General features: G+C 46.8%; 3 protein-coding genes across 3 annotated transcripts in view; 1 reads left to right on the forward strand and 2 right to left on the reverse strand.

The window, feature by feature from the left end:
- The window catches only part of LOC144485195 (uncharacterized), a 73,056-nt gene that overhangs the window by 42,238 nt on the left and 3,900 nt on the right, over positions 1 to 26,918 (forward strand). The window lies entirely within an intron of this gene.
- On the reverse strand, positions 1,964 to 26,105 carry LOC144485209 (uncharacterized). Its single transcript, XM_078203418.1, has 5 exons — positions 26,061 to 26,105; positions 24,766 to 24,882; positions 5,772 to 6,923; positions 4,628 to 4,639; positions 1,964 to 2,745 (listed from the first exon to the last, which is right to left on the reverse strand). The coding sequence occupies exons 3-5, from the start codon at positions 6,570 to 6,572 to the stop codon at positions 1,972 to 1,974; spliced, it is 1,587 nt and encodes a 528-aa protein (XP_078059544.1). The 5' UTR covers positions 6,573 to 6,923; positions 24,766 to 24,882; positions 26,061 to 26,105; the 3' UTR covers positions 1,964 to 1,971.
- Positions 21,252 to 22,050, reverse strand: LOC144485211 (uncharacterized). Its single transcript, XM_078203421.1, has one exon. The coding sequence runs from the start codon at positions 21,861 to 21,863 to the stop codon at positions 21,252 to 21,254; it is 612 nt and encodes a 203-aa protein (XP_078059547.1). The 5' UTR covers positions 21,864 to 22,050.

Genomic DNA, 26,918 nt, shown 5'->3' on the forward strand with positions numbered 1-26,918 from the left:
GATTAGTTAAATGGACAGCCTGAATTGAGAGACAATTAAAGAATAAACGATTCATTAATACAGATGTTAGAAAGGCGAGAATGTAAATTTGAACACAAAAGGGTGGCCCGGTGGCACACTGGTTAGCACTGCTGCCTCAGCGCCAGGGACCTGGGTTTGATTCCCGGCTTGGGAGACTCTGTGGACTTTGCATGTTGTTCCCGTGTCTGCCTGGTTTTCTTCCGGGTGCTCTGGTTTCCTCCCACAGTCCAAAAGATGTGCTGGTTAGGTGCATTGACCATGCTAAATTCTCCATCAGTGCACCCGAACAGATGCCAGAGTGCGGTGACTAGGGGATTTTCCCAGGAACTTCATTTATTCGTGTCACAAGTCGGCTTACGTTAACATTGCAATGAAGTTACTGTGAAAATCCCCGAGTCGCCACACGAAGGTGCCTGTTCGGGTACACGGAGGGGAGGGAGAATTTAGCATGGCCAATGCACCTAACCAGCATGTCTTTCGGGCTGTGGGAGGAAACCGGAGCACCCGGAGGGAACCCACGCAGACACGGGGAGAATGTGCATACTGTGATTCAAGTCGGGAGTCGAACCCAGGTCCCGGCGCTGTGAGGCAGCAGTGCAAACCACTGTGCCCTACAGAGAGGTGTTGGGAGCTGTTGATTTTACAAGTTATCCATGTTTTCGGAGCCATCACTTCATGTCCTGGTCTGAGAAGGATAGAGAGAAGTCTGTTCATAAGATATAGGAGCAGAATTAGGCCATTTGGCCCATCGAGTCTGCTCCGTCATTCGATCATGGCTGATATGCTCCTCATCCCCATGTTCCTGCTTCTCCCGATAACATTTCATAAGTTCATATGTTCAATTGTTAAAGCTAAAGTTTCTCCTCTTACTGTTAATCGATACTTTCCTTTTTTATCTTTGACTTGTTACATTTTTAATGGTTAATAAACTTACTGAATCACCGTTTAAAGTATTCTTTCTAGCCACATGGTTAAGTCACTGGAACCTGGTGTGATTTACGATTAGGGAGGTTATTGTAAACAAGAGAACCCCATAAATCTTAGTTCAAATAAATCAAAGTTCTCACAAATGGAATGCTATCCTTTATTCTGAGAGAAATTGAACAGAGAAGTAGATATTATGCTTTAGTTATACAGGGCGTTGCTGAGACTGCATCTTGAACACTGGGTGCAGTTTTGTCTCCAATTAAACAAAGGATCGTAGGATCCCTGCAGTACAGACAGAGGCCGTTCTGCCCATCGAGTCTGTACCAAACAGCATCCCACCCAGGCCCTATTCCCATAACCCCACACATTTACCCTGCTAATCCCCCTGACACAAGGGTCAATTTAGCATAGCCAATCAACCTAACCCGCACATCTTTGGACTGTGGGAGGAAACTGGAGCACCCGCAGGAAACCCACGCAGACACGGGGAGAATGTCCAAACTCCACACAGACAGTGAATCGGACCAGGGACCCAGGAATTGAACTTGGGTCCCTGGCGCTGTGAGGCAGCAGTGCTAACCACTGTGCCACCGTGCTGCCCCATTTTATAAATACCATGGAAGCAGTTCAGAGGAGGTTTACTAGATTGATTCCCATCCAGTAGTGTGAAATGTTAACTCTGTTTCTCTCTCCACAGATGCTGCCAGAGCTGCTGCGTTTTTCCAGTTCTTTCTGTATTTATTTTAGATCTACCTGTAGTGGGGGGAAAAACACTATTTACTATCCAGGATTAAATAAATGTCCTTCATCAGCTTTTGTGGATCATTTCAGTGGAAATGTGCTCTCCCAGGCTCAAAGAGCATCAGCCCACTGGAAGCAAAGTTGTGAGACCGGCCAGTCCAGCAGAAAGAAACCCTCCGACCCTCCCACTTCACCTACTGTCAGAATGAACATGGTTCAGTCCTGGATGTGATCAACAGCAGCAATAACAGCAGAATCCAACTCCTGTCATCACTTGTGAACTCACTGGTGTCTCCGCAGGCTGGATGACTGAGTGAATCCCTTCCCACACACACAGCAGGTGAACGGTCTCTCCCCAGTGTGAGTGCGCTGGTGTTCCTGCAGGTTGGATGACGTTCTAAATCTCTTTGTGCAGTGAGAGCAGCTGAATGGTCTCTCCTCAGTGTGAATGCGCTGGTGGATCATCAGATCCCCAGAACGTTTGAAACTACTTCCACAGTCAGAGCATTTAAAGGGTCTCTCCTGGGTGTGAGTGAGGTTGTGACTCAGCAGGCTGGATGAATGAGTGAATGCCTTCCCACACACAGAGCAGGTGAACGGTCTCTCCCTGGTGTGAATTCGCTGGTGCTCCCGCAGGTGGGATGACGTTCTAAATGTCTTTGTGCAGTGAGAGCAGCTGAACGGTCTCTCCCCAGTGTGAATGCGCTGGTGGATCATCAGTTCCCGAGAGCTTTTGAAACCACTTCCACAGTCAGAGCATTTAAAGGGTTTCTCATTGCTGTGAGTGACTTTGTGTTTTGACAGATTGGATAACTGCATAAATCCTTTCCCACACACGAAGCAGATGAATGGTCTCTCTCCAGTGTGAACGCGCTGGTGTCTCTGCAGATCGGGTAAATGAGCGAATCCGTTCCCACACTCAAAGCAGATGAACGCTCTTTCTCCAGTGTTAACCAGCCGATGTCGCTGCAGATGATATAACCGAGTGAATCCCTTCCCACACACAGAACAGGTGTGCGGCTTCTCTCCAGTGTGAATACGTCGATGGGTTTGCAGCTCAGAGGGGGTTTTGCAACCCTTCCCACAGTCCCCACATTTCCACGGTTTCTCCATGGTGCAGGTATCCTTGTGTTGCTCCAGGTTTGACCATCAGTTGAAGTCTCACACAGAACAATATTATGGTGCCCTGCTGTGATGGGGCAATATTGTTTACGGCCGTGTAACTGGGAAGCTCTTTCCACAGTCAATGCATGGGAAAATCTCAGTTGATTGTGTGTGTGTGTGTGTGTGTGTGTCAGTCCTGTTCCAGTCACACTGATGTTTAAAGACTGCTAAAGCAGACAGAACAGAGAAACATTTCTCCTTCTGGGTTCAAAGGCCAATAGCATTCAGGTCCTGATGAATTGAGTGACTCTGTCAGATGTGGACGTGATGTTTGATTCGAGATTTCTGTCTGTAAAATCCTCACCTTCTGATATCCTGTAAAAGGAGTTAACAAAATTCATCACTTTCAATTGAGGATAGAAATTCAGAACAGACAATTCTAGTTTCCATGGAACATTCTTTCCTCTCTCAATCCCAAAAGCCTCCTTCCTGTCCTGGACACAGAGAGCTGAAAATCTCCATGCAGGCTGGCAAACAGGTACATGTCTATCTGACCGGCCGAACAATGTGTGGAATGTACAGACTGGATTCACTTCCTTTTCCTTCAGTTGCTGCAAGTCCCCAATTTCCCCCAGAATGAGAAAAGAAGTGGAAGGGGGGAGCATATTCTGTTACTTTGTTCTATATTGTCAATGTCTGGCTGGGGTTGTTCCCCTTGGAACAAAGGAGGTTGAGGGGAGATTTGATAGAGGTGGACAAGATTCTGACAGGTTTAGATAAGGTGGACAAAGAAAAGCTGTTCCCATTAGCTGATGGGACAAGGACGAGGGGGGACACAAATTTCTTGTTTTGGGTCAGGGATGCAAGGGGGGGTGTGGCGGAGGGGGGGTGGGATGGAGGGGTATGGGGGGGGGAGATGTGAGGAAGAATATTCTGATGCAGCGAATGTTAATGACCTGGAACTCGCTGCCTATGAGGGTGGAGGAAGTGGAGACAATAAACAATTAAAAAGGAAATTGGATGGGCATTTGGAATGTTCCAAACAGAACAAAGAAAATTACAGCACAGAAACAAGCCCTTTGGCCCTCCAAGCCTGGAGCAACCATGCTGCCCGTCTGAACTAAAACCCCCTACCCTTCCGGGGACCATATCCCTCTATTAACAGGGGGTTGGAGTTTAAGAGCCGTGGGGTTATGCTGCAACTGTACAGGACCTTGGTGAGACCACATTTGGAATATTGTGTGCAGTTCTGGTCAACTCACTATAAGAAGGATGTGGAAGCGCTGGAAAGAGTGCAGAGGAGATTTACCAGGATGCTGCCTGGTTTGGAGGGTAGGTCTTATGAGGAAAGGTTGAGCGAGCTAGGGCTGTTCTCTCTGGAGTGGAGGAGGCTGAGGGGAGACTTAATAGAGGTTTATAAAATGATGAAGGGGATAGATAGAGTGAACGTTCAAAGACTATTTCCTCGGGTGGATGGAGCTATTACAAGGGGGCATAACTATAGGGTTCATGGTGCAAGATATAGGAAGGATATCACAGGTAGGTTCTTTACGCAGAGAGTGGTTGGGCTGTGGAATGGACTGCCTGCAGTGATAGTGGAGTCAGACACTTTAGGAACATTTAAGCGGTTATTGGATAGGCACATGGAGCACACCAGGATGATAGGGAGTGGGATAGCTTGATCTTGGTTTCAGATAAAGCTCGGCATAACATTGTGGGCCGAAGGGCCTGTTCTGTGCTGTACTGTTCTATTAGTCCTATGCTATTCATATATTTGTCAAGATACGTCTTAAAAGTCACTATCGTATCTGTTTACACTATCTTCCCCGGCAACAGGTTCCAGGCACTCACCACCCTCTGTGTAAAAAACCTGCCTTGTACATCTCCTTAAAACCTTGCCCCGCGCACTTTAAACCAATGCCCCTAGTAATTGACTCTTCCACCCCGGGAAAAAGCTTCTGATTATCCACTCTGTCCATGCCCCTCATAATCTTGTGGACTTCTTTCAGGTCGCCCCCCCCTCAACCTCTGTTGTTCCAGTGAGAACAAACCAAGTTTCTCCAACCTCTCCTCATAGCTAATGCCCTCCACACCAGGCAACATCCTGATAAATATTTTCCGTACCCTCTCCAAAGCCTCCACATCCTTCTGGTAGTGTGGTGACCAAAATTGAACACTAGATTCCAAGTGCGGTCCAACTAAGGTTCTATAAAGCTGCAACATGACTTACCAATTTTTAAACTCAATGCCCCGGCCGATGAAGGCAAGCATGCCATATGCCTTCTTGACTATCTTCTCCACCTGCATTGCCACTTTCAATGACCTGTGTACCTGTACACCTAGATCCCTCTGCCTATGAATACTCTTAAGGGTTCTGCCATTTACTGTATATTTCCCATCTGTATTAGACCTTCCAAAATGCATTACCTCACATTTGTCCGGATTAAACTTCATCGGCCATCTCTCCGCCCAAGTCTCCAACTGATCTATATCCTGCTGTATCCTCTGCCGGTTCCCATCACTATCCGCAATTCCACCAACCTTTGTGTCGTCCACAAACTTACCAATCAAACCAGTTACATTTTCCTCCAAATCATTTATATATATTACAAACAGCAAAAGTCCCAGCACTGATCGCTGAGGAATGTCACTTGTCACAGCCCTCCATTCAGAAATGTACCTTTGCACTGCCAACCTCTGTTTCCTTCTGACTCAATATCTCTAAACTTCCTAACACCCTGTCACTCTGTGATCCTTGTGACATTTGAAACCAGGTATTCGCAAAAAGACTCAAAGAGCATCAGCCCACTGGAGGCTGAGACCAGCCAGTCCAGCACAAAGAAACCCTCTGACCCTCCCCATTGACCAACTGTGAGAATGAACAAAATGCAGTCCTGGATGTAATTGACAGCAGAAACAATAACAGCAGAATCCAACCCCTCGTGCACTTGCTGGTGTCTCAGCAGCCGGGATGAAACTCTGAAACCCTTCCCACACTGAGAGCAGGTGAACGGCCTCTCCCCAGTGTGGACTCGCTGGTGAGTCTGCAAGTCAGATGACTGAGCGAATCCCTTTCCACACTGAGAGCAGATGAATGGTTTCTCCCCAGTGTGAACTCGCTGATGTCTCTGCAGGTGGGTTAACAGAGTGAATCCCTTCCCACACTGAGAGCAGGTGAACGGCCTCTCCCCTGTGTGACGTAGCTGGTGTCTCTGCAGGTCGGCTGACTGAGTGAATTCTTGCCCACACTGAGAGCAGGTGAACGGTCTCTCCCCAGTATGAAGTCGTTCGTGTGTCCGCAGGGTGGATGACTGAGTGAATCCCTTCCCACACTGACAACAGTTGAATGGCCTCTCTCCAGTGTGAATGCGTTGGTGTCTCTGCAGGTGCGATGACCGAGTGAATCCCTTCCCACACTGAGAGCAGGTGAATGGCCTCTCCCCAGTGTGAACTCGCTGGTGTCTCTGCAGGTGGGATGACCGAGTGAATCCCTTCCCACACTGAGAGCAGGTAAATGGCCTCTCCCCAGTGTGAACTCGCTGGTGTCTCTGCAGGTCAGATAACTGACTGAATCCCTTCCCACATTGAGAGCAGGTGAATGGCCTCTCCCCAATGTGAACTCGCTGGTGTATCTGTAAACTGGATAAATGATTAAATCCCTTCTCACACTGAGAGCAGATGAATGGCCTCGCCCCAGTGTGGCTGCGCCGATGAGCTTCCAGCTTAGATGGGGCTCTGTATCCCTTCCCACAGTCCACACATTTCCATGGTTTCTCCATGGTGCAGGTGTCCTTACGTCTCTCTTGAGTGGACAATTCGTTGAAACTTCGTCCACACACAGAACAAGATTATAGTCTCTCCCCGCTGTGAATGGTGTGATATTTATTCAGACTGTGTAACTGGTTAAAGCTCTTTAGTCAGTGCATTGGAACACTCTCACTCGAGTGTGGCAGTGTGTTGATGCTTTTTCACTCACACTGACATTTCAAATCTTTTCAAATCGACAGACTGGACAATCATTTCTCCTTCTGGATTCAAAATCCGATGATATTGAGGTCCCAAGGAATATGACTCTGTCAGATCTAGATGTGACGTTTGAGATTTCGGCCTTTGATTCCTCTTTCAATATCCTGTAAAATGAGTTTCCAAAAGTCATCAGTGTCAATACAGGATAGAAATTCAGAACAGACAATTTCTATGGAACATTCTTTCCTCTCTCATTCCCCAAAAGCTGGAAATCTCCATCCCACACACTCTCTCCCCATTCTCAGCAGGTCTGACAGCATCTGTATGGAGAGAAAAGAACTGATGTTTCAGAGCTTTGACAAAGGTCATCTAGACAAGAAACATCAGCTCTTTTCTCTCCTTACAGATGCTGCCAGACCTGCTGAGATTTTCCAGCATTTTCTCTCTTGGTTTCAGATTCCAGCATCTGCAGTAATTTGCTTTTATAAGGCTGCAGATACCTCCTCCCAAGTAGCATGCGTGTGCCCAAGACATCACCACTTGTTTCCCTTATTTCTTTAGCACCCATGGTGCTCTCCGCAGTAAACACAGAGGAGAAGTATTCATTAAAAATCTCACCCATCTCCTGTGGCTCCACACACAGATGGCCATACTGATTTTTAAGGGGATCTATTCTCTCTCTAGCCACCCTTTTACTCTTAATATAGCCATAGAACCTCTTGGAATTTTCTTTAATCTGACCTGCCAGATCCATATCAGACCCTCTTTTTGTCCTCCTGATTTCCCTCTTCAGTATTTTCTTACACTTTTTATAGTCAGAGTGATTCACTTGTCCCCGATTGCCTAAACCCAATGTATGCTTCCTTCTTTTACCTGACCAGAGCCTCAATGTCCCTTGTCTGCCAGAGATCCTTAAATTTACCATTCTTTCCCTGCATCTTAACAGGAATATACTGCCCCTGGATTCTTGATATCACACTTTTTTAAAACCTCCCATTTCCCAGTCATTCCTTTCCCTTCAAACAAACTCACCTCATCGACATCTGCTAGATCCTGCCTAATGCCCACAAAAGTGGCCCTGCTGCAGTTTAGGGCCTTGACCTGTGGACCTGTCCTATCTTTTTCCTGAACTATTTTGAAACTATTGGTGCTCCCAATAGTGCTCCCTGACTGACACTTCAGTCACTTGCTCCACCTCATTTCTTAACTGTCTAATAGAAAGTGAGTCCAGGAATTGATAATGAAAAATAAGGAGCTGGGAGATGAATTGAACAAGTATTTTGCCTCGGTGTTCACAATAGAGGATACAGTGAAAACTCAGAAACAGCTGGAAATCAGAAAACAGAAGTGTGGGATGAACTCTGAAAAAGCACAATTCCCAGGGAAGTGGTCCTCAGCAAACTGTTGGAGCTGTGGGCTGATGAGTCCTCGGGTCCTGCTGGGCTTCATTCTCGGGTCTTAACAGAGTGAGATAGTTGATGTGTTGTTCAATTTTCTAAAATTCCCCATCGGGAATTGGATAAAGGGAAACCGGTGGATGCGCTGTACTTAGATTTCCAGAAGACATTTGATGAGGTGCCACATCAAAGGTTATTGAACATAGAACAGTACAGCACAGAACAGGCCCTTCGGCCCACGATGTTGTGCCGAGCTTTATCTGAAACCAAGATCAAGCGATCCCACTCCCTATCATCCTGGTGTGCTCCATGTGCCTATCCAATAACCGCTTAAATGTTCCTAAAGTGTCTGACTCCACTATCACTGCAGGCAGTCCATTCCACACCCCAACCACTCTCTGCGTAAAGAACCTACCTCTGATATCCTTCCTATTTCTCCCACCATGAACCCTATAGTTATGCTCCCTTGTAATAGCTCCATCCACCCGAGGAAATAGTCTTTGAACGTTCACTCTATCTATCCCCTTCATCATTTTATAAACCTCTATTAAGTCTCCCCTCAGCCTCCTCCGCTCCAGAGAGAACAGCCCTAGCTCCCTCAACCTTTCCTCATAAGACCTACCCTCCAAACCAGGCAGCATCCTGGTAAATCTCCTCTGCACTCTTTCCAGCGCTTCCACATCCTTCTTATAGTGAGGTGACCAGAACTGCACACAATATTCCAAATGTGGTCTCACCAAGGTCCTGTACAGTTGCAGCATAGCCCCACGGCTCTTAAACACCAACCCCCTGTTAATAAAAACTCACACTATAGGCCTTCTTCACAGCTCTATCCACTTGAGTGGCAACATTCAGAGATCTGTGGATATGGACCCCAAGATCTCTCTGTTCTTCCACAGCCTTCAGAATCCTACCTTTGACCCTGTAATCCACATTTAAATTAGTCTTACCAAAATGAATCACCTCACATTTATCAGGGTTAAACGCCATTTGCCATTTTTCAGCCCAGCTTTGCATCCTATCTATGTCTCTTTGCAGCCTACAACAGCCCTCCACCTCATCCACTACTCCACCAATCTTGGTGTCATCAGCAAATTTACTGATCCACCCTTCCGCCCCCTCCTCTAAGTCATTAATAAAAATCACAAAGAGCAGAAGACCAAGCACTGATCCCTGTGGCACTCCGCTAGCAACCTGCCTCCAATCCGAAAATTTTCCATCCACCACCACCCTCTGTCTTCGATCAGACAGCCAGTTACATATCCAATCGGCCAACTTTCCCTCTATCCCACACTCCTCACTTTCATCATAAGCCGACCATGGGGGACCTTATCAAACGCCTTACTAAAATCCATGTATATGACATCAACTGCCCTACCTTCATCAACACACTTAGTTACCTCCTCAAAAAATTCAATCAAATTTGTGAGGCACGACTTGCCCTTCACGAATCCGTGCTGACTATCCCGGATTAATCCGCATCTTTCCAAATGGTCGTAAATCCCATCCCTAAGGACCTTTTCCATCAATTTACCAACCACCGAAGTAAGACTAACTGGTCTATAATTACCAGGGTCATTTCTATTCCCTTTCTTAAACAGAGGAACAACATTCGCCACTCTCCAGTCCTCTGGCACCATCCCCGTGGACAGCGAGGACCTAAAGATCAAAGCCAAAGGCTCTGCAATCTCATCCCTTACCTCACAAAGAATCCTAGGATATATTTCATCAGGCCCAGGGGACTTATCGACCTTCAGTTTATTCAAAACTGCCAGGACATCCTCCCTCCGAACATCTATTTCCTCCAGCCTATTAGCCTGTAACACCTTCTCTTCCTCAAAAACATGGCCCCTCTCCTTGGTGAACACTGAAGAAAAGTATTCATTCATCACCTCGCCTATCTCCACTGACTCCATACATAAGTTCCCACGACTGTCCTTGACCGGCCCTAACCTCACCCTGGTCATTCTTTTATTCCTCACATAAGAGTAAAAAGCCTTGGAGTTTTCCTTGATCCAACCCGCCAAGGACTTCTCGTGTCCCCTCCTAGCTCTCCTAAGCCCCTTTTTCAGCTCATTCCTTGCTAACTTGTAACCCTCAATCGAGCCATCTGAACCTTGTTTCCTCATCCCGACATAAGCTTCCCTCTTCCTTTTCACAAGACATTCTACCTCTTTCGTGAACCATGGTTCCCTCACTCGGCCATTTCCTCCCTGCCTGACAGGGCCATACCTATCAAGGACACCCAGTATTTGTTCCTTGAAAAAGTTCCACTTTTCATTAGTTCCTTTCCCTGACAGTTTCTGTTCCCAACTTATGCCCCCTAATTCTTGCCTAATCGCATCATAATTACCTCTCCCCCAATTGTAAACCTTGCCCTGCCGTACGGCCCTATCCCTCTCCATTGCAATAACAAAAGACACCGAATTGTGGTCACTATCTCCAAAGTGCTCTCCCACAACCAAATCTAACACTTGGCCCGGTTCATTTCCCAGTACCAAATCCAATGTGGCCTCACCTCTTGTCGGCCTATCCACATATTGTGTCAGGAAACCCTCCTGCGCACACTGCACAAAAACTGCCCCATCCAAACTATTTGACCTACAAAGGTTCCAATCAATATTTGGAAAGTTAAAGTCCCCCATGACAACTACCCTGTGACACCCACACATATCCATAATCTACTTAGCAATTTCTTCCTCCACATCTCTATTACTATTTGGGGGCCTATAGTAAACTCCTAACAACGTGACCGCTCCTTTCCTATTTCTAACCTCAGCCCATATTACCTCAGTGTGCAGATCCCCCTCGAAGTGCCTTTCCGCAGCCGTTAAACTATCCTTGATTAACAATGCCACTCCTCCACCTTTTTTACCAGCTTCCCTACACTTAGTGAAACATCTATACCCCGGAACATCCAACAACCATTCCTGTCCTTGTTCTACCCACGTCTCCGTAATGGCCACAACATCGTAGTCCCAAGTACCAATCCACGCCCCAAGTTCATCTACCTTGTTCCAGATGCTCCTTGCATTGAAGTAGACACACTTCAACCCACCTTCCTGTCTACCGGTACCCACCCTTGACCCTGATACCTTCCCCAATACCTCACCACCCTCACTGACCTCTGGACTACAACTCCTTTTCCCACTCCCCTGACAAATTAGTTTAAACCCCCCTGAAGAGCCTTATCAAATTTCCCTCCCAGGATATTGGTGCCCCTCTGGTTCAGGTGCACCCCGTCCTGTTTGTACAGGTCCCCACCTTCCCCAGAATGTGTTCCAATTATCCACGTATCTGAAACCCTCCCTCCTACACCATCCCTGCAACCACATGTTTAACTGCACTCTCTCCCTGTTCCTCAACTCGCTATCACGTGGCACCGGCAACGTACCAGAGATGACCACATGTTTTGTCTTGGCTCTCAGCTTCCAGCCCAGCTCCCAAAATTCCTGCTTTAAATCCCCGTCCCTTCTCTTACCTATGTCGTTGGTACCAATGTGTACCACGACTTGTGACTGTTTCCCCTCCCCCTTAAGAATCCGGAAAACACGGTCCGAGACGTCACGGACCTTGGCATCCGGTAGGCAACATACCATCCGTGAGTCTCTTTTGCTGCCACAGAACCTCCTATCTATCACTCTAACTAACGAGTCCCCAATAACTAATGCCCTCCCGCTCTGCCCCTTACCCTCCCGAGCCACAGAGACGGACACAGTGCTGGAGATCCTCTCACTGCAGCTCACCACTGGTATGTCATCCCCCTCAACCGTATTCAAAGCGGAATACTTGTTGCTAAGGGCAACGACCACAGGGGATCCCTGCACGGACTGCTTCCTCCCAGCCCCTCTCACCGTCACCCATCTGTTTTCATTCCTCGGAGTAACTGTATTCCTAAAGCTTCTGTCTATGGCCACCTCTGCATCCCTAATGATCCTAAATTCATTCAACTCTAGCTCCAGTTCCCTAACACGGTTTTGGAGGAGCTGCAGATGGGTGCACTTCCCACAGGTGTAATCAGCAGGGACACTGTCGTCGTCCCTCACCTCAAACATAGTGCAAGAGGAACATTGCACTGCCTGCACACCCATCCCCTCTAGATACCTTGCCAGTACCAGGTACAAACAGCAAAAATGAATTAAACTCACCCCTGCTCGCCCTTTCTGCCTAAGCCCTGTGAGCCAAAGCCTTATAGCTCACACTCTGCTTCCCACACACTCCACTGCCCGCTCCCGACGCTGCCCGCTGTATACTGCAGCCTACCTTTTATACTTCGCGCGCTTAAAAAACCCTTCCCAGACTCCTTAGCAGCCCACTTCCAGTTTTCACTTTAAACTTAAGAAAAATACTACTACAAAAGTAAATTGCAGCAAATAAAAATTCCTGCTGCGGGGATAACATATTGGCGCGGATAGAAGATTGGCGAACAGCAAACAGTGGGCAGAAATGGATCATTTTCTGGTTTGAGAGAGAGAGAAACCTGGGGCAACCTTTCCAGAGTCTGCACCCTCCCTGGATTCACTTCCTTTCCCTTCAGTTGCTGCAAGTCCCCAATTTCCCCCAGAATGAGAAAAGAAATGGAAAGGGGGTTGAAAAGAAAGTGTTTTACTCACAGATGTTTGAGACAGGAGGAGGTTTGAGTCTGTCTGAAGATCAATCTTCATTCACACAAAGCCCAGGCTCTGATTGGCTGGAAGACCAGAGTCCTTCCAGTCCTCCGACTCTTCCCATTGGTCAACACCTCAGCATGAAGATCAGAGGGTGGGTTCTCCCCTGCACATGCGCAGAGTCCCCTCTCCCTCGCACATGCGCAGTCCCGGGCCGGGGGGAGGGGGAGCTCACCGAGCGGCTTCTCACTCTGGCCGGAGCCGTCAGCCGGTTGCCTGGAAACCTTGGCTCGATGTGGTGTAGGGGGAGGGGAACAATGGGTGGGGGCGGGGCTCCCGGGTCCGCGCGCCCGGGCCTGCGATTGGAACCCGGAGACGTCACCGCGGAGCAGAGTGATTCCTATTGGCTGATTCAGGCAGGGCTCCATTGTGACGTCACAATGCGGAGGTTGTCCAACGAGCTTCAGAGTGAAACTTCCTCCTCTGGGCAACATCTGGGAGGAAATCAATGTTTCCCCCTTTCCATTTCTTTTCTCATTCTGGGGGAAATTGGGGACTTGCAGCAACTGAAGGGAACGAAGTGAATTTGGTCTGTATATTCCACACATTTCTACTCCAGTAATGTAGACATTTATCTGTCTGGCAGCCTGCATGGAAATTTTCAGCTCTCTGCATCCAGGGCAAGAAGCAGTGAGCATGGATCTGTCAATCACACATGAGGACGGCCTCAACCGGGATCTTGAGTTCATGTCACACTATCTGTAACCCCCACCACTTGCCTGGGCTTGCAAAATCTCACTAACTGTCCTGGCTGGAGACAATACACATCTCTTTAACCTGTGCTTAACCCTCTCTCCACTCACATTGTCTGTACCTTTAAGACTTGATTACCTGTAAAGACTCGCATTCCAACCATTATCTTGTAAATTGAGTTTGTGTCTTTATATGCCCTGTTTGTGAACAGAACTCCCACTCACCTGATGAAGGGGCAGCGCTCCGAAAGCCTGTGGCTTATGCTAACAAATTAACCTGTTGGATTTTAACCTGGTGTTGTGAGACTTCTTACTGTGTTTACCCCAGTCCAACGCCGGCATCTCCACACCCTGAGTGGAAACAGAGAGAAGTAGGAGAGGCCGGAGGTGAGGAGAGAGATTTTATACATCTACAACGCAACAGGAACTTTGGTAGAATTTCCAAACCCTGTGAACACCATCAGCTCCAAGTTCCTCTCCAACTCACACCCATCCGGACTTGTCTGACATCCAGTACTGAAAGAACAGAAATTTATTTCATATAAATACTGGGAAGACTGAACCCATTGTGTTCAGTCCCCACTACAAACTCCACTCCCTCACCAACAACTTTATCTCTCCTCCTGGCAACTGTCTGAGGCTGAACCAGGCTGTTCATAACCAGGGTGAAATAGTTCATCCCACGATGAGCTTCCAGCCACATGTCCACATCATCATCAAGACCACCTTCATTCATAGAAGCATTAATAGTAATTAATTAATAATAATGAATAATAAAATACAGTGTAGAAGGAGGCCATTCAGCCCATCGAGCCTGCACCGACAACAATCCCATCCAGGCCCTATCCACATATTTCCCTGTTAACACCCTGATAGCAAGTGGCAATTTATCATGGCCAATCCATCTAACCGGCACATAGAACCATAGGACATTACAGCACAGAAACAGGCCTTTTGGCCCTTCTTGGCTGTGCCGAACCATTTTTCTGCCTCGTCCCACTGACCCGCACCTGGACCATATCCCTCCACACCCCTCTCATCCATGTACCTGTCCAAGTTTTTCTTAAATGTTAAAAGTGAGCCCGCATTCACCACTTCATCTGGCAGCTCATTCCACACTCTCACCACTCTCTGCGTGAAGAAGTCCCCCCTACTATTCCCTTTAAACTTTTCCCCCCTCACCCTTAACCCATGCCCTCTCGTTTTTTTCTCCCCTAGCCTCAGTGGAAAAAGCCTGCTTGCATTCACTCTATCTATACCCATCATAATTTTATACACCTCTATCAAATCTCCCCTCATTCTTCTACGCTCCAGGGAATAAAGTCCTAACCTATTCAACCTTTCTCTGTAACTCAGTTTCTCAAGTCCCGGCAATATCCTTGTAAACCTTCTCTGCACTCTTTCAACCTTATTAATATCCTTCCTGTAATTAGGTGACCAAAACTGCACACAATACTCTAAATTCAGCCTCACCAATGTCTTATACAACCTCATCATAACATTCCATCTCTTCTACTCAATGCTTTAATTTATAAAGGCCAATGTACCAAAATAATTCTTTACAACCCTATCTACCTGTGACGCCACTTTTAGGGAATTATGTATCTGTATTCCCAGATCCCTCTGTTCTACTGCACTCTTCAGTGTCCTACCATTTACCCTGTACGTTCTACTTTGGTTTGTCCTTCCAAAGTGCAATACCTCACACTTGTCTGCATTAAACTCCATCTGCCATTTTTCAGCCCATTTTTCTAGCTGGTCCAAATCCCTCTGCAAGCTTTGAAAACCTTCCTCACTAAACACTACACCTCCAATCTTTGTATCAACAACAAATTTGCTGATCCAATTTACCACATTAATCATCCAGATCATTGATATAGATGACAAACAACAATGGATCCAGCACTGATCCATGTGGCACACCACTCGTCACAGGCCTCCAATCAGAGAAGCAATCCTCCACTACCACTCTCTGGCTTCGTCCATTGAGCCAATGTCTAATCCAATTTACTACCTCTCCATGTATACCCAGCGACTGAACCTTCCTAACTAACCTCCCATGTGGGACCTTGTCAAAGGCGTTACTGAAGTCCATGTAGACAACATCCACTGCCTTCCCTTCATCCACTTTCCTGGTAACCTCCTCGAAAAACTCGAATAGATTGGTAAAACATGACCGACCACGCACAAAGCTGGACTCTCCCGAATAAGTCACTGTCTATCCAACTATTTGTAGATCCTATCTCTTAGTACTCCTTCCAATAATTTATCTGCTACTGACATCAAACTTACCAGCCTATAATTTCCCGCATTACTTTTTGAGCCTTTTTAAACAACGGAACAACATGAGCTATCCTCCAATCATCCGGCACCTCACCCGTGGATACCAACATTTTAAATATATCTGCCAGGGCCCTTTGGACTGTGGAAGGAAACCGGAACACCCGGAGGAAACCCACACAGACACGGGGAGAATGTAGAAACTCTGCACAGACAGCGACCCGAGGCTGGAATTGAACCCGGGTCCCTGGCGCTGTTAGGCAGCTGCACTAACCACTGTGCCACCGGGCCACATGTCAGTGCCATCGCCCAACTCCAGCCCAGTCTCAGCTCATCTGGAACCGTCACCCATTCCATTGTGATGTCACACTCTCACCCATTCCATTGTGACGTCACACTCTCACCCATTCCATTGTGATGTCACTCTCACCCATTCCATTGTGACGTCAGGGCTTCACTCTCCGATCACAATCCCTGCCGGCCTCCCACATGCAGCCTCAATGGCGGCAGTCAGCCCGGGTCTAACACTACAAGCTGCCGCTCCATTTGGTACAAAGTGGGGGACCGGGAAGTTCATTTCCGGGGTTTGGGTTTGAACAACATGTTTACAAAGTCTCTCCACCCACCCGCCACATTTATCATTCCCCGCACGCCGCCCTCTACCTCGCATTGATCTCGCTTCCGAGTTCAAACCGTCCGTCCGTCCGTCGCCATTGCCCGCACTGCGCATGCTTCTGGTCCTGCCCCTCATCCACTCCGATTGGCTGGAGGACCAGCCGCTCCCGTTCGGTCCTCCAGCCCCGCCCCCTCTTCCTATTGGTCCAGAGCTGACGTCAATCAATCCCCGGCATTGTGATGTGGAGCATGCGCAGTGTCATTGCTGTCCTTGGCGCTTGTTTGTCCCGGAGAAGCGGAGTCAGCGTTAGGCGGTGGCTGGGAGGATTTGGAAACACTTTGTGGATCCGCAAACCCTTCAGAATCATTGTCAGCTCCCTGGTTTGCAGCTGCGGGGCTTCTCCCTCCCTCCCTCCCGGGAACAGGCCCAGGTTAACGGCCCCATCCTGGCTCAGCCACTGGAGGATGGTTCACATCAGAGGATGGGGGAGGGGGACAATAAATAAGAGGTTACACTTTGGCCTCAAATCAATGAGGACTCTGATCTCTGGTAAGGAAGGAAACCCTGGGAGGTGGGCGGGGAGGATTCACAAACACCCGCTGGAGGCCCCAACACCCCCGGTAAAAAGCTGCAGCTCCCGGGTTTGCAGCTTTTTCCCGGGAGGGAGTTGGGGAAGTTTTGTGGAGACCATTCCCGGCTGGTTCAGTTAGTGGTTCCTGGAGCTCAGAAACCCTGAGTTAAAATCCTGAACCCCACACTGGGTGGTGGTTTTATTAAATAATTTTTATTTATTAATGATCGGTTGAAGAAAATATTAATTTGTTTTGAAAAATCATTTTATAGCATTTGTGAAAATACCCATTAAAACAGCAATTCTCCCAATGAATTTCATAGAATCCCTACAGTGCTGAAGGAGGTTATTCGCCCATCGAGTCTGCACTGGCAACAATCCCACCTCGGCCCTATTCCCATCACCCCACATATGTAACCTGCTAATCCCTCTAACCTATTCATCCCAGTTTAGAAATGTCTTGTTTCAGGGTTTGTGACAGAGACATGTCCTGAGTAGAGAGAACAGACCTATCCTGTGTTTGTTGCCCAGCGAGCTGCTGTGGAAGCTCTCTTCATAAGAGAGCAAGCTGTTTCTAATATTCAATACATTTCTTGACATTTTATGAAGATCCGATGGTGATTGCTTTCAAAACATGCCGTCAAATCAGAGATTGGTGTAAAACTGTTCCTGACTGTAAGTGACACTTCCAGTCTGAAAATGTCTTTGGTCTGAAGCTTCCAAGTGTTTATGTGACATTCCTGAGTTTTCTGATGCAACAACAACTGGTATTTACCTGTTAACAGATTAAAGTCAGTAAAATATACCGATACCCTTCACAGAGACTCAGAAAGGTAGGGACAGGGATGATGGAGAAATTGTAATTCACTAAAGGTGTACACATGGGGATTGTCAAAATTTCCTTTTTAACTAACGACAAATCCAATGTACTGTTTGGAAGCACATCCAGGGTTAGGATTAGGGTGAGGTATTAGTTAGGGTGAGGTGTTAGTTAGGGTGAGGTGTTAGTTCGGGTGAGGTGTCAGCTTGGGTTCGGATTCAGGGTGGAGGTTGGGATCTTGGTTTTGTTGCTGAGAATGCACAGAGAAATTGGGATCTTGCTGTGTTTATGTGTGGAGTTCCGGGGGTGGTGGAACCAGGATGAAGAATTGGAAAAAGATGCCAGTACGGCCATGGTGGCACAGTGGTGAGCACTGCTGCCTCTCAGCTCCAGGGACCCGGGTTTGATTCCAACCTCGGGTAACTGTCTGTGTGGAGTTTGCACATTCTCTCCTGTCTGTGTGGGTTTCCTCCGGGTGCTCCAGTTTCCTCCCACACTCCAAAGATGTGTGGGATGGTTTGATTAGCCATGATGAATTTCCCTTTAATGTCGGGGGAATTAGGAGGGTAAATATGTGGGGTTACAGGAATCGGGCCTGGGTGGGATTGTGGTCGGTGCAGGCTCGATGGGCCGAATGGCCTCTTTCTGCACTGTAGATTCTATGATACAGTTTATATTGTCTGTTTCAGAGCCAGATTCATGTTTCATGTGTTTACATGTCATACAATTTCCTTGAATTCAATGTTGTTTTTCCTCAGTCCCAGATGTGGCAATCAAATTATGGATTCAACTATAAGTAAATGGGTGCACTGTGTGTGTGTGTGTGTGTGTGTGTGTGTGTGCGTGTCTTTGTATATGTCAGTTTATGTGTCGGTGTGTGTGTGTTGGTATGTTGGTGTGTGTTAGTGTCGGGTGTCTGTCTCTCTCTGTTTTGGTTTGAAGAACCCTTTGCTAACTGCTGCCTGTTGTTTCCTTGTGTTAGTTTAATCAGGCAGTGTCTGACAAATCGGCTTCATCTTCATCTGATGTGGCTTTAAGTTTAACAGAGGGATCGAGGCTTTTATAAATTCTTCCATTTCTCCCTTGGTGTGGGTCGAAACTCCCTACAAACAAACATGGGAACAGAAGACGGCCATTCAGCCCCTCGAGCTCATTCCGCCATTCAATGAGATCGTGGCTGTTCAGTGGCCTAACTCCATATACTTGCCTTTCACCCATATCCCTTAATACCTTTGCTTAACAAACAATGTATCTATCTCAAGATTTAAAGATAGCAACTGACCGAGCATCAACGGCCTTTTATGGAAGAGAGTTACAAACCTCTACCACCCTTTCTGTGTGGAAGTGCTTCCCAACATCCCTCCTGAACAGTATGGCCCTAATCTTTAGACTGCCTCCTGGCTCGAGAATCTCCAACCAGTGGAAATAATTTATCTTCATCTACCCTGTCTTTTCCTGTTTATACCTTGAAGACTTTGATCAGATCACCCCTTAACCTTCTAAATTCTCGAGAAAACAGGTCCAATTTGTATAATCTCGCCTCATAATTAAACCCCTGAAGCCCAGGTATCATTCCTGCAAACCTGCGCTGCACTCCCTCCAAGACCAACATATCCTCCCTGAGGTGTGGCGCACAGATCTGCTCACGTGCTCCAAATAGGGTCCAACCAGTGTTTTGTATAGCTGCAGAATAACTTCTGTCCTCCAGTTCTCTCAATATAAAGACCAGCTTTCCATTAGCCTTCTTGATTATTTTCTCAACCTGTTTGTGGCATTTTAAAGATGGGTGATCTGAACCCCCCAAGTCTCTTTGGATATCCACTGTATTGAACTTCATACCATCTGGAAAGTATTCTGATCTATCCACTACCAGGCTCCCACAGTCTAAGTGGATGGGTCTGTCTGGAGGTGTTTCTCCTGGTTCTGTCCATGTTGTTTGGGTGTTTGTGTATTTTTGAGAGCAGCTGGAATTCCCTGGTTTTGGCTGTTATCCTCCCAGATGTTCCATCTGTTTTTGGTTAATGTGACTGAGTTCTTCCAGCCTGTCTCCAATTCTCCTTCCTGTCTCTGGTATATGGGTCTAGGGGGCTTGGTGTAATGATCCACGTTAATTGTCTGTCTGCTTCCAACAAGTATTGTTGTCTGTCCAGAATGACGGTGTTGCTATCCTTGTCTCCTGGTTTTATGATCATATCCGTACTAGACCTCAGCTCTCTGATTGTCTGTCTTTCTCTCCAGGTAAGATTCTGTTTGTCTCTCGTGTTTCAGTGTTGTGGAGGGATTCAAACAAGGCATTCTGGGAAGGATGGACAGGGATTTTGGAGGTGACAGCACGTTCAGGGAGTTTGGAGGGGAAAGGGAGGCTGGAGATGGGGGAATAGATTGTAAGGATGGTGGGGTCAAGAGTTTGTTTTCTGAGAAGCAGAAGGACAGAGAATCAGTACCTGAAGAGTGAAAACTTAATATAGTCAAAGAACAAAGAACAATACAGCACAGGAACAGGCCCTTCGGCCCTCCAAGCCCGCGCCGCTCCCCGGTCCAGGATTGAATCCTGAATCCAGGATCCCCGCCCAATTTTCCAGCCTATCTACATCCTAATATCCTATCCACCGAGCTGTCCCTCACAGCTACGATGCTTTGTTCATCACAACCTATTAACTCACCCCCACCCCGCCATTTCAGACCATGTGATCTCCAGGGAGAGGCGAAAACCCAGAGTGAAAACCCCAGGGCCAATATGCGGAAAAAAAATCTGGGAAATTCCTCTCCGACCCCCTGAGGCGATCGAAACAAGTCCAGGAGATCACACTGGCCCTGATCGGAAAATGCTTCCCAACCCTAGTCATTTCCACTTCCACGAACACCATATGAATTCCCTGCCCCCGAGACAGGTTCCCAACTATCCGCAGTCTCGCTCTGTACTGGCACCAAGTCAATGACCAAAGGGAAGTTGGAGATCAGTAGTTTAGTGGATGATTTAGTGCGAATAAGGTCGATGGAGCAAGAGGTGAGTCTCATGGATGAGATGAGCCCTGAGAGGACATGAGGGGAAATGACAGAGAAACTCGAGAAAGGGATGGGTTCAGGGCTCGGGAAAGGATGAAATTTACAGACAGTTTGGCCGGTGAGCTAGTGGAAGGGAGGGAAGCAGCAGAGGCAGCTGATCAGATTGTCTCCATCTTAGTGACAGAGAAGCTCCATGAGCTCCTCATACTTGTTGTTAGAGGTGAGGATGGAGGAGACAGGGGGGAGGGAGAGAAATTCAATAAGAACTGAATTATGTTCAGAGAAATTAAAAAGATTCAACACAGTCTGTGTTTGTAACACAAAGCTGATTTAATTGACTTTTTAACCGGAATATTAGCCTCGACAAGTGGCTGGCGTTTATTATCAGCATAAACAGAACATTATGAAGATGGTTCAGTCCTGAATGTGAGTAACAGCAAAATTTAATCACTGTAGTTACTTGTGAACTCTCTGGTGTCTGAGCAGGTGGGATGTAGTCGTACATCCCTTCCCACACTCAGAGCAGGTGAACGGTGTCTCCCCAGTGTGAATTTGCTGGTGTACAGAGAGTTGAGATGATCGCACAAACCCAGTCCCACAGTGTGAACACGTTGATGGCGCATCAGCTCCCCAGAACTTTTATAGCACTTCCCACAGTCTGGACATTTGAAAGGTCTCTCGTCAGTGTGAACTCGCTGGTGACTCAGCAGGTGGGCTGAAATAGTGAATCCCTTCCCACACTCGGAGCAGGTGAATGGTCTCTCGCTGGAGTGAACTCGCTGGTGTGTGAACAGAGAGGATGACTGAGTGAATCCCTTCCCACATGTGGGGCAGGTGAATGGCCTCTCCCCAGTGTGACTGCGCCAATGCATTTCCAGCTTGGACGGGGAAATGAATCCCTTCCCACAGTCCCCACATTTCCACAGTTTCTCCTCAGTGTGACTGCGATTGTGTCTCCACAGGTCAGATGATTGTCTGAAGCCGTGTCCACACACACAACACGTGTACGGATTCTCCCCACTGTGAAATGTGCTTTTTCCTTCCATGTTCCACATCTGATGATATCAAAGTTACGATAAATTGAGCGACTCCATCAGCTTCCCAGCGGCAAACTCTCCCCTTCTAACACCCTGTAAAACTGATTTAAAACAGGAGACACGGAGTGAGAGAGAGAGAGCCCACAGAAACACACAGGCAGGTTGTCAAACTCTCCCCTTCTAACACCCTGTAAAACTGATTTAAAACAGGAGACACGGAGTGAGAGAGAGAGAGCCCACAGAAACACACAGGCAGCTTGTCAAACTCTCCCCTTCTAACACCCTGTAAAACTGATTTAAAACAGGAGAGACGGAGTGAGAGAGAGAGAGCCCACAGAAACACACAGGCAGCTTGTCAAACTCTCCCCTTCTAACACCCTGTAAAACTGATTTAAAACAGGAGACATGGAGTGAGAGAGAGAGAGAGCCCACAGAAACACACAGGCAGCTTGTCAAACTCTCCCCTTCTAACACCCTGTAAAACTGATTTAAAACAGGAGACACGGAGTGAGAGAGAGAGAGCCCACAGAAACACACAGGCAGCTTGTCAAACTCTCCCCTTCTAACCCCCTGTAAAACTGATTTAAAACAGGAGACACGGAGTGAGTGAGAGAGAGCCCACAGAAACACACAGGCAGCTTGTCAAACTCTCCCCTTCTAACCCCCTGTAAAACTGATTTAAAACAGGAGAGACGGAGTGAGAGAGAGAGAGCCCACAGAAACACACAGGCAGCTTGTCAAACTGATCTGAATGAATCTGGGAATTTGTGGGGTCGGCGCTGAGAAACATTGACCATGAAAACTGCCGGATTGTCACAAAAACACAACTGGCCTCTCTGGGAGGAGAGAGAAAGAGGTGAAGGAGAGGGATTTTGTATTTCTACAAGACATATTAAGAGAGTAATTAGCAAAGCAAATTTGATCCCGAGCTTCATAAAGTGTGATATTGATATATAAACAGGGAAGTTATTCTGAATATTTATAAAGCTCTGGTCACCGCTCTTCAGGAAGGATATAAAGATCCTTGAGAAGGTGCAGAGGAGATTTACCAGAATGGTTCCAGTAAAGGAAGTTGAGGGGAGATTTGATTCAGGTACACAAGATTCTGACAGGTTTCGATCAGGTGGATAAAGAAAATCTGATTCCATTTGCTGATCGTACAAGGACCAGGGGGACAGATTTAAGGTTTTGGGTAAAACCTTGATTGAACCATATAAGATCCTGAGGGGACTTGACAGGGTGGATGTGGAAAGGACATTTCCTCTTGTGGGAGAATTTTAAACTCGGCACCACAAAGTAAGGGGTCACCCGTCTAAATTAGAGATGAGGATTTTTTTCTCAAAGGATTGAGAGACTTTGGAACATTCTTCCTGCAAAGGTGGTTGAGGCAGAGTCCTTGAATATCTTACAGCAGAGCTGGATAGATTCTTGATAAGCAAGGAGGTGGAAGGTTATCGGGAGTAGGCAGGAACGTGAAGTTGAGATTAAAATGAGATCAGCCACAATCTTACTGAATGGGAGAGCGGGGCCGAGTGGCCGACTGCTGCTCCTAATTTGTATGTAAACAGTTGCTTCTGTCGTGTTATCATGTTCGCTTCACACACGAAAGGTACCTGGTTCGAAATCGGGCTGAAACACTGTTGGATCTTTCTCATTAAACGTGAGCAAAGTCTACATGATTGCTCAACATTTTGCGAATCTCAATGTTACATCAACTCAAATGCTTCTTTACAGTAAATGGCAGAACCCTGAAGAGTATTGATAGGCAGAGAGATCTGGGTGTACAGGTACACAGGTCACTGAAAGTGGCAACGCAGGTGGAGAAGGTAGTCAAGAAGGCATACGGCATGCTTGTCTTCATTGGCTGGGGCATTGAGTTTAAAAATTGGCAAGTAATATTGCAGCTATGTAGAACCTTAGTTAGGCCACACTTGGAATATAGTGTTCAATTCTCGTCACCACACTACCAGAAGGATGTGGAGGCTTTGGAGAGGGTACAGAAAAGATTTACCAGGATGTTGCCTGGTATGGAGGGCATTAGCTATAAGGAGGGGTTGGAGAAACTTGGCTTATTCTCACTGGAACGACGGAGACCTAATACAAGTCAACAAGATTATGAGGGGCATGGATACAGTGGATAATCAGAAGCTTTTTCCCAGGGTGGAAGAGTCAATTATTAGGGGCACAGGTTTAAGGTGCGACGGGCAAGTTTTAAAGGAGATGTACGAGGCAAGTTTTTTTACACAGAGGATGGTGGGTGCTTGGAACTCTCTGCTGGGTGAGGTAGTGGAAGCAGATACGATAGTGACTTTTAAGGGGCGTCTTGACAAATACATGAATAGGATGGGAATAGAGGGATATGGTCCTTGGAAGGGTAGGGGGTTTTAATTCAGTCAGGCAGCAAGGTGGTGCAGGCTTGGAGGGCCAAAGGGCCTGTTCCTGTGCTGTAATTTTCTTTGTTCTTTGTTTTGTTCTTTAGTACAGGAGATGTGAGGAAGAGTGTTTTTAGACAGTGAGTGCTAATGACCCAAAACTTGCTGCCCATGATTGGGGTGGAAATGGACATGATGAATAATTTCAAAAAGAAATTAGATAGACATTGGAGGAAAAGAAATCTGCAAAGATATGAGGATAGAATGGGACTGGATTGCCCTAGACAGATGGCATGGACTCAATGGGCCAAATGGCCTCCTCTGTGCTAAAACAACTTCCTGTAATCTCACATTGTAATTTTACCTGTGGAGTTCAAATATCACTCAGGAAAATCTGTGCCACACTCCCTCCAAGGCCATTCTGTCCTTGCTAAGGTATGTTGCTCAGAACCAAGCACAGTTCTTCAGGATTTGTGAATCTCAGGGCTTTTTCAGTCACACTGAGACCTGAAATCTTCTCTCTCAGACAGAATCGACAAACCTGTTACCTTCCACATTCAGAAGATGCTGATATCCAGGTCCTGATTTTTTCAAGTGACTCCATCAGATCACGATGTGATGTTTGATTTGTGTTTCGCGTCTGTCAATTCTCCATTTCCAGCACCCTGTAAATTTACAGAAACCATCACTGTCTGTCCAGAATAGAAATTCACAAGATTCTCTACTCCATAATCGCCAACTGTGATTAAATGTATTCCTGGAGGTTTTATCACATCTTTTATGTTGCCCCATCCTCCAACCTCCATTCCACACTGCCTTCCTAGGCCAATTGGAAAGCAAAAAGACTCATCACGTTACAGGACGATTGATGGTCAACCAAACAACTTTTATCTATTGTCAATATTTTAATATCCAGTGAAGAGAAATATTCCAAAAAAATTACAAAAAAGTATATTTTTTAATGTCCAGACAATTTTCCAGAGATGCAGGTTTGAATCCCACAGTCCAAAGATGTGTCGGTTAGGTGGACTAGCCATGCTAAATGTACAGGGTTACAGGGATAGGGCTGGATGGTGGGCCAAATGGCTTCCTTCTGCACTGCGGGGATTCTATGATCCTATGGTATGGTGAATTTTGAATATAATTAAAATCTGGAACTAAAAGCCTACTGATGACCATGAAACCATTGTTCGTTGTTGTAAAAACCCATCTAGTTCACTAATGTCTTTGAGGGAAGGAAATCTGCTCTCCTTACCTGGTCTGGCTTATATGTGACTCCAGATCTACAGCAATGTGGTTGACTCTTAAAATGTCCTCTGAAACTTAGTTCAAGGACAAATAGGAATGGGTGATGAATGCTGGCCCAGCCAGGGACACCCACAGTGTGAATGAATTAGGAAAAATATCTGCCATCCTTACCCGGTCTGGTCTAACTATATATCAAGAGCAATGTGGTTGACTCTTAAAATGCCCTGAGATGGCCAAGCAAACCACTCAGTTCAAGGACAATTAGGGATAGACAATAAATGCTGGCCTAGTCAGCAATTCCCACATTCCCTGGACAAATAAAAAATTCCTGGACTCCAGTCCAATCCGGGAGAGTTGGTAACTGGTCCAGGCTCATAGCGCATGCGCCCTGCTGCACATTGTTCCTGTAAAGATGGCGGCCGCTAACCCGGGCCTGGAGTCGCTCAGCTCCGACTCTATTCGGTACCGATTGAAGCGATACCGGGAACATGTTATCTGAATTGGGGCATCCACTAGGTATTTATGAAGCCTCCCAGCCCACTCCGCTGCTTCTATCCCTCCCCGGTCACCCAGCGGCTCCATTACTGAACCTCACTCCATTGTTTCTTTCCGGCTCCTCGCAGCTCCAGTCACAGCCCGGCCTGCGCATGCTCCAGTCACAGCCAGGTACTGCGCTTGCGCAATAATTGCAGTAATGTGGATAGGACACAGTCTCACCCGCAGAGAATGTTGGGTAATCACCTCACCATTCAAACCCATATTGTTCAATAGAAAATACGATTTGCGATCTGATTATGATTGGTACCATTGGGCCAAGGTTCAAATGTGTTACTTCAATTCATTTGGCAACTAAGCAGCATAGGCCTTCCAGCACATTTCTGTCCTGGGTGTGATTGACAACATAACAATCACCTGCATTTAGATGTGAACTCGCTGGGGTGAACAAGTGATTTGTGCCTTCTTAGACAGAACAGTTAAACTATCCCTCGCCAATAAGAGGGGTAGTTAAAATGCTTTGAGCTTTTAAAGTTATAGAGTGTTAACCACTGAGGAAATCCCTTTGCGAACGTTAAGTGTTTGAGTGGTCTTCCTCTGGTGTAATTCTGCTGTTCTATCGGTAAATGGGATGACTGAGTCAATTTTCACATTCAGCTGGGAAATAATTTGTTGATGGTGGGATTTAATCCAAAGGTTTACAGCTCAGACGGGAATCTCAAAAATTGGGCAAAAAATGCTGGCCTTGCCAGCAATGCCCACACCCCATGAATTATTATTATTTTTAAATAGTTCCTTTTGACGTGCTCTCCATCTCCCTGTCTCCTTCTTCCTCAAAGCATCAAACTTAAGGGAAAAGCATATAGCTACACAGAGGTGAGTGGCAGGTCAGATGATTGGCTGGAATATAAAGAACAGTAGAGAATGACTAAAAGGTTAATTGGAAGAAAAACATTAG

Source organism: Mustelus asterias, unplaced genomic scaffold (assembly GCF_964213995.1).
Source record: "Mustelus asterias unplaced genomic scaffold, sMusAst1.hap1.1 HAP1_SCAFFOLD_171, whole genome shotgun sequence".
NCBI lineage: Eukaryota > Metazoa > Chordata > Chondrichthyes > Carcharhiniformes > Triakidae > Mustelus > Mustelus asterias.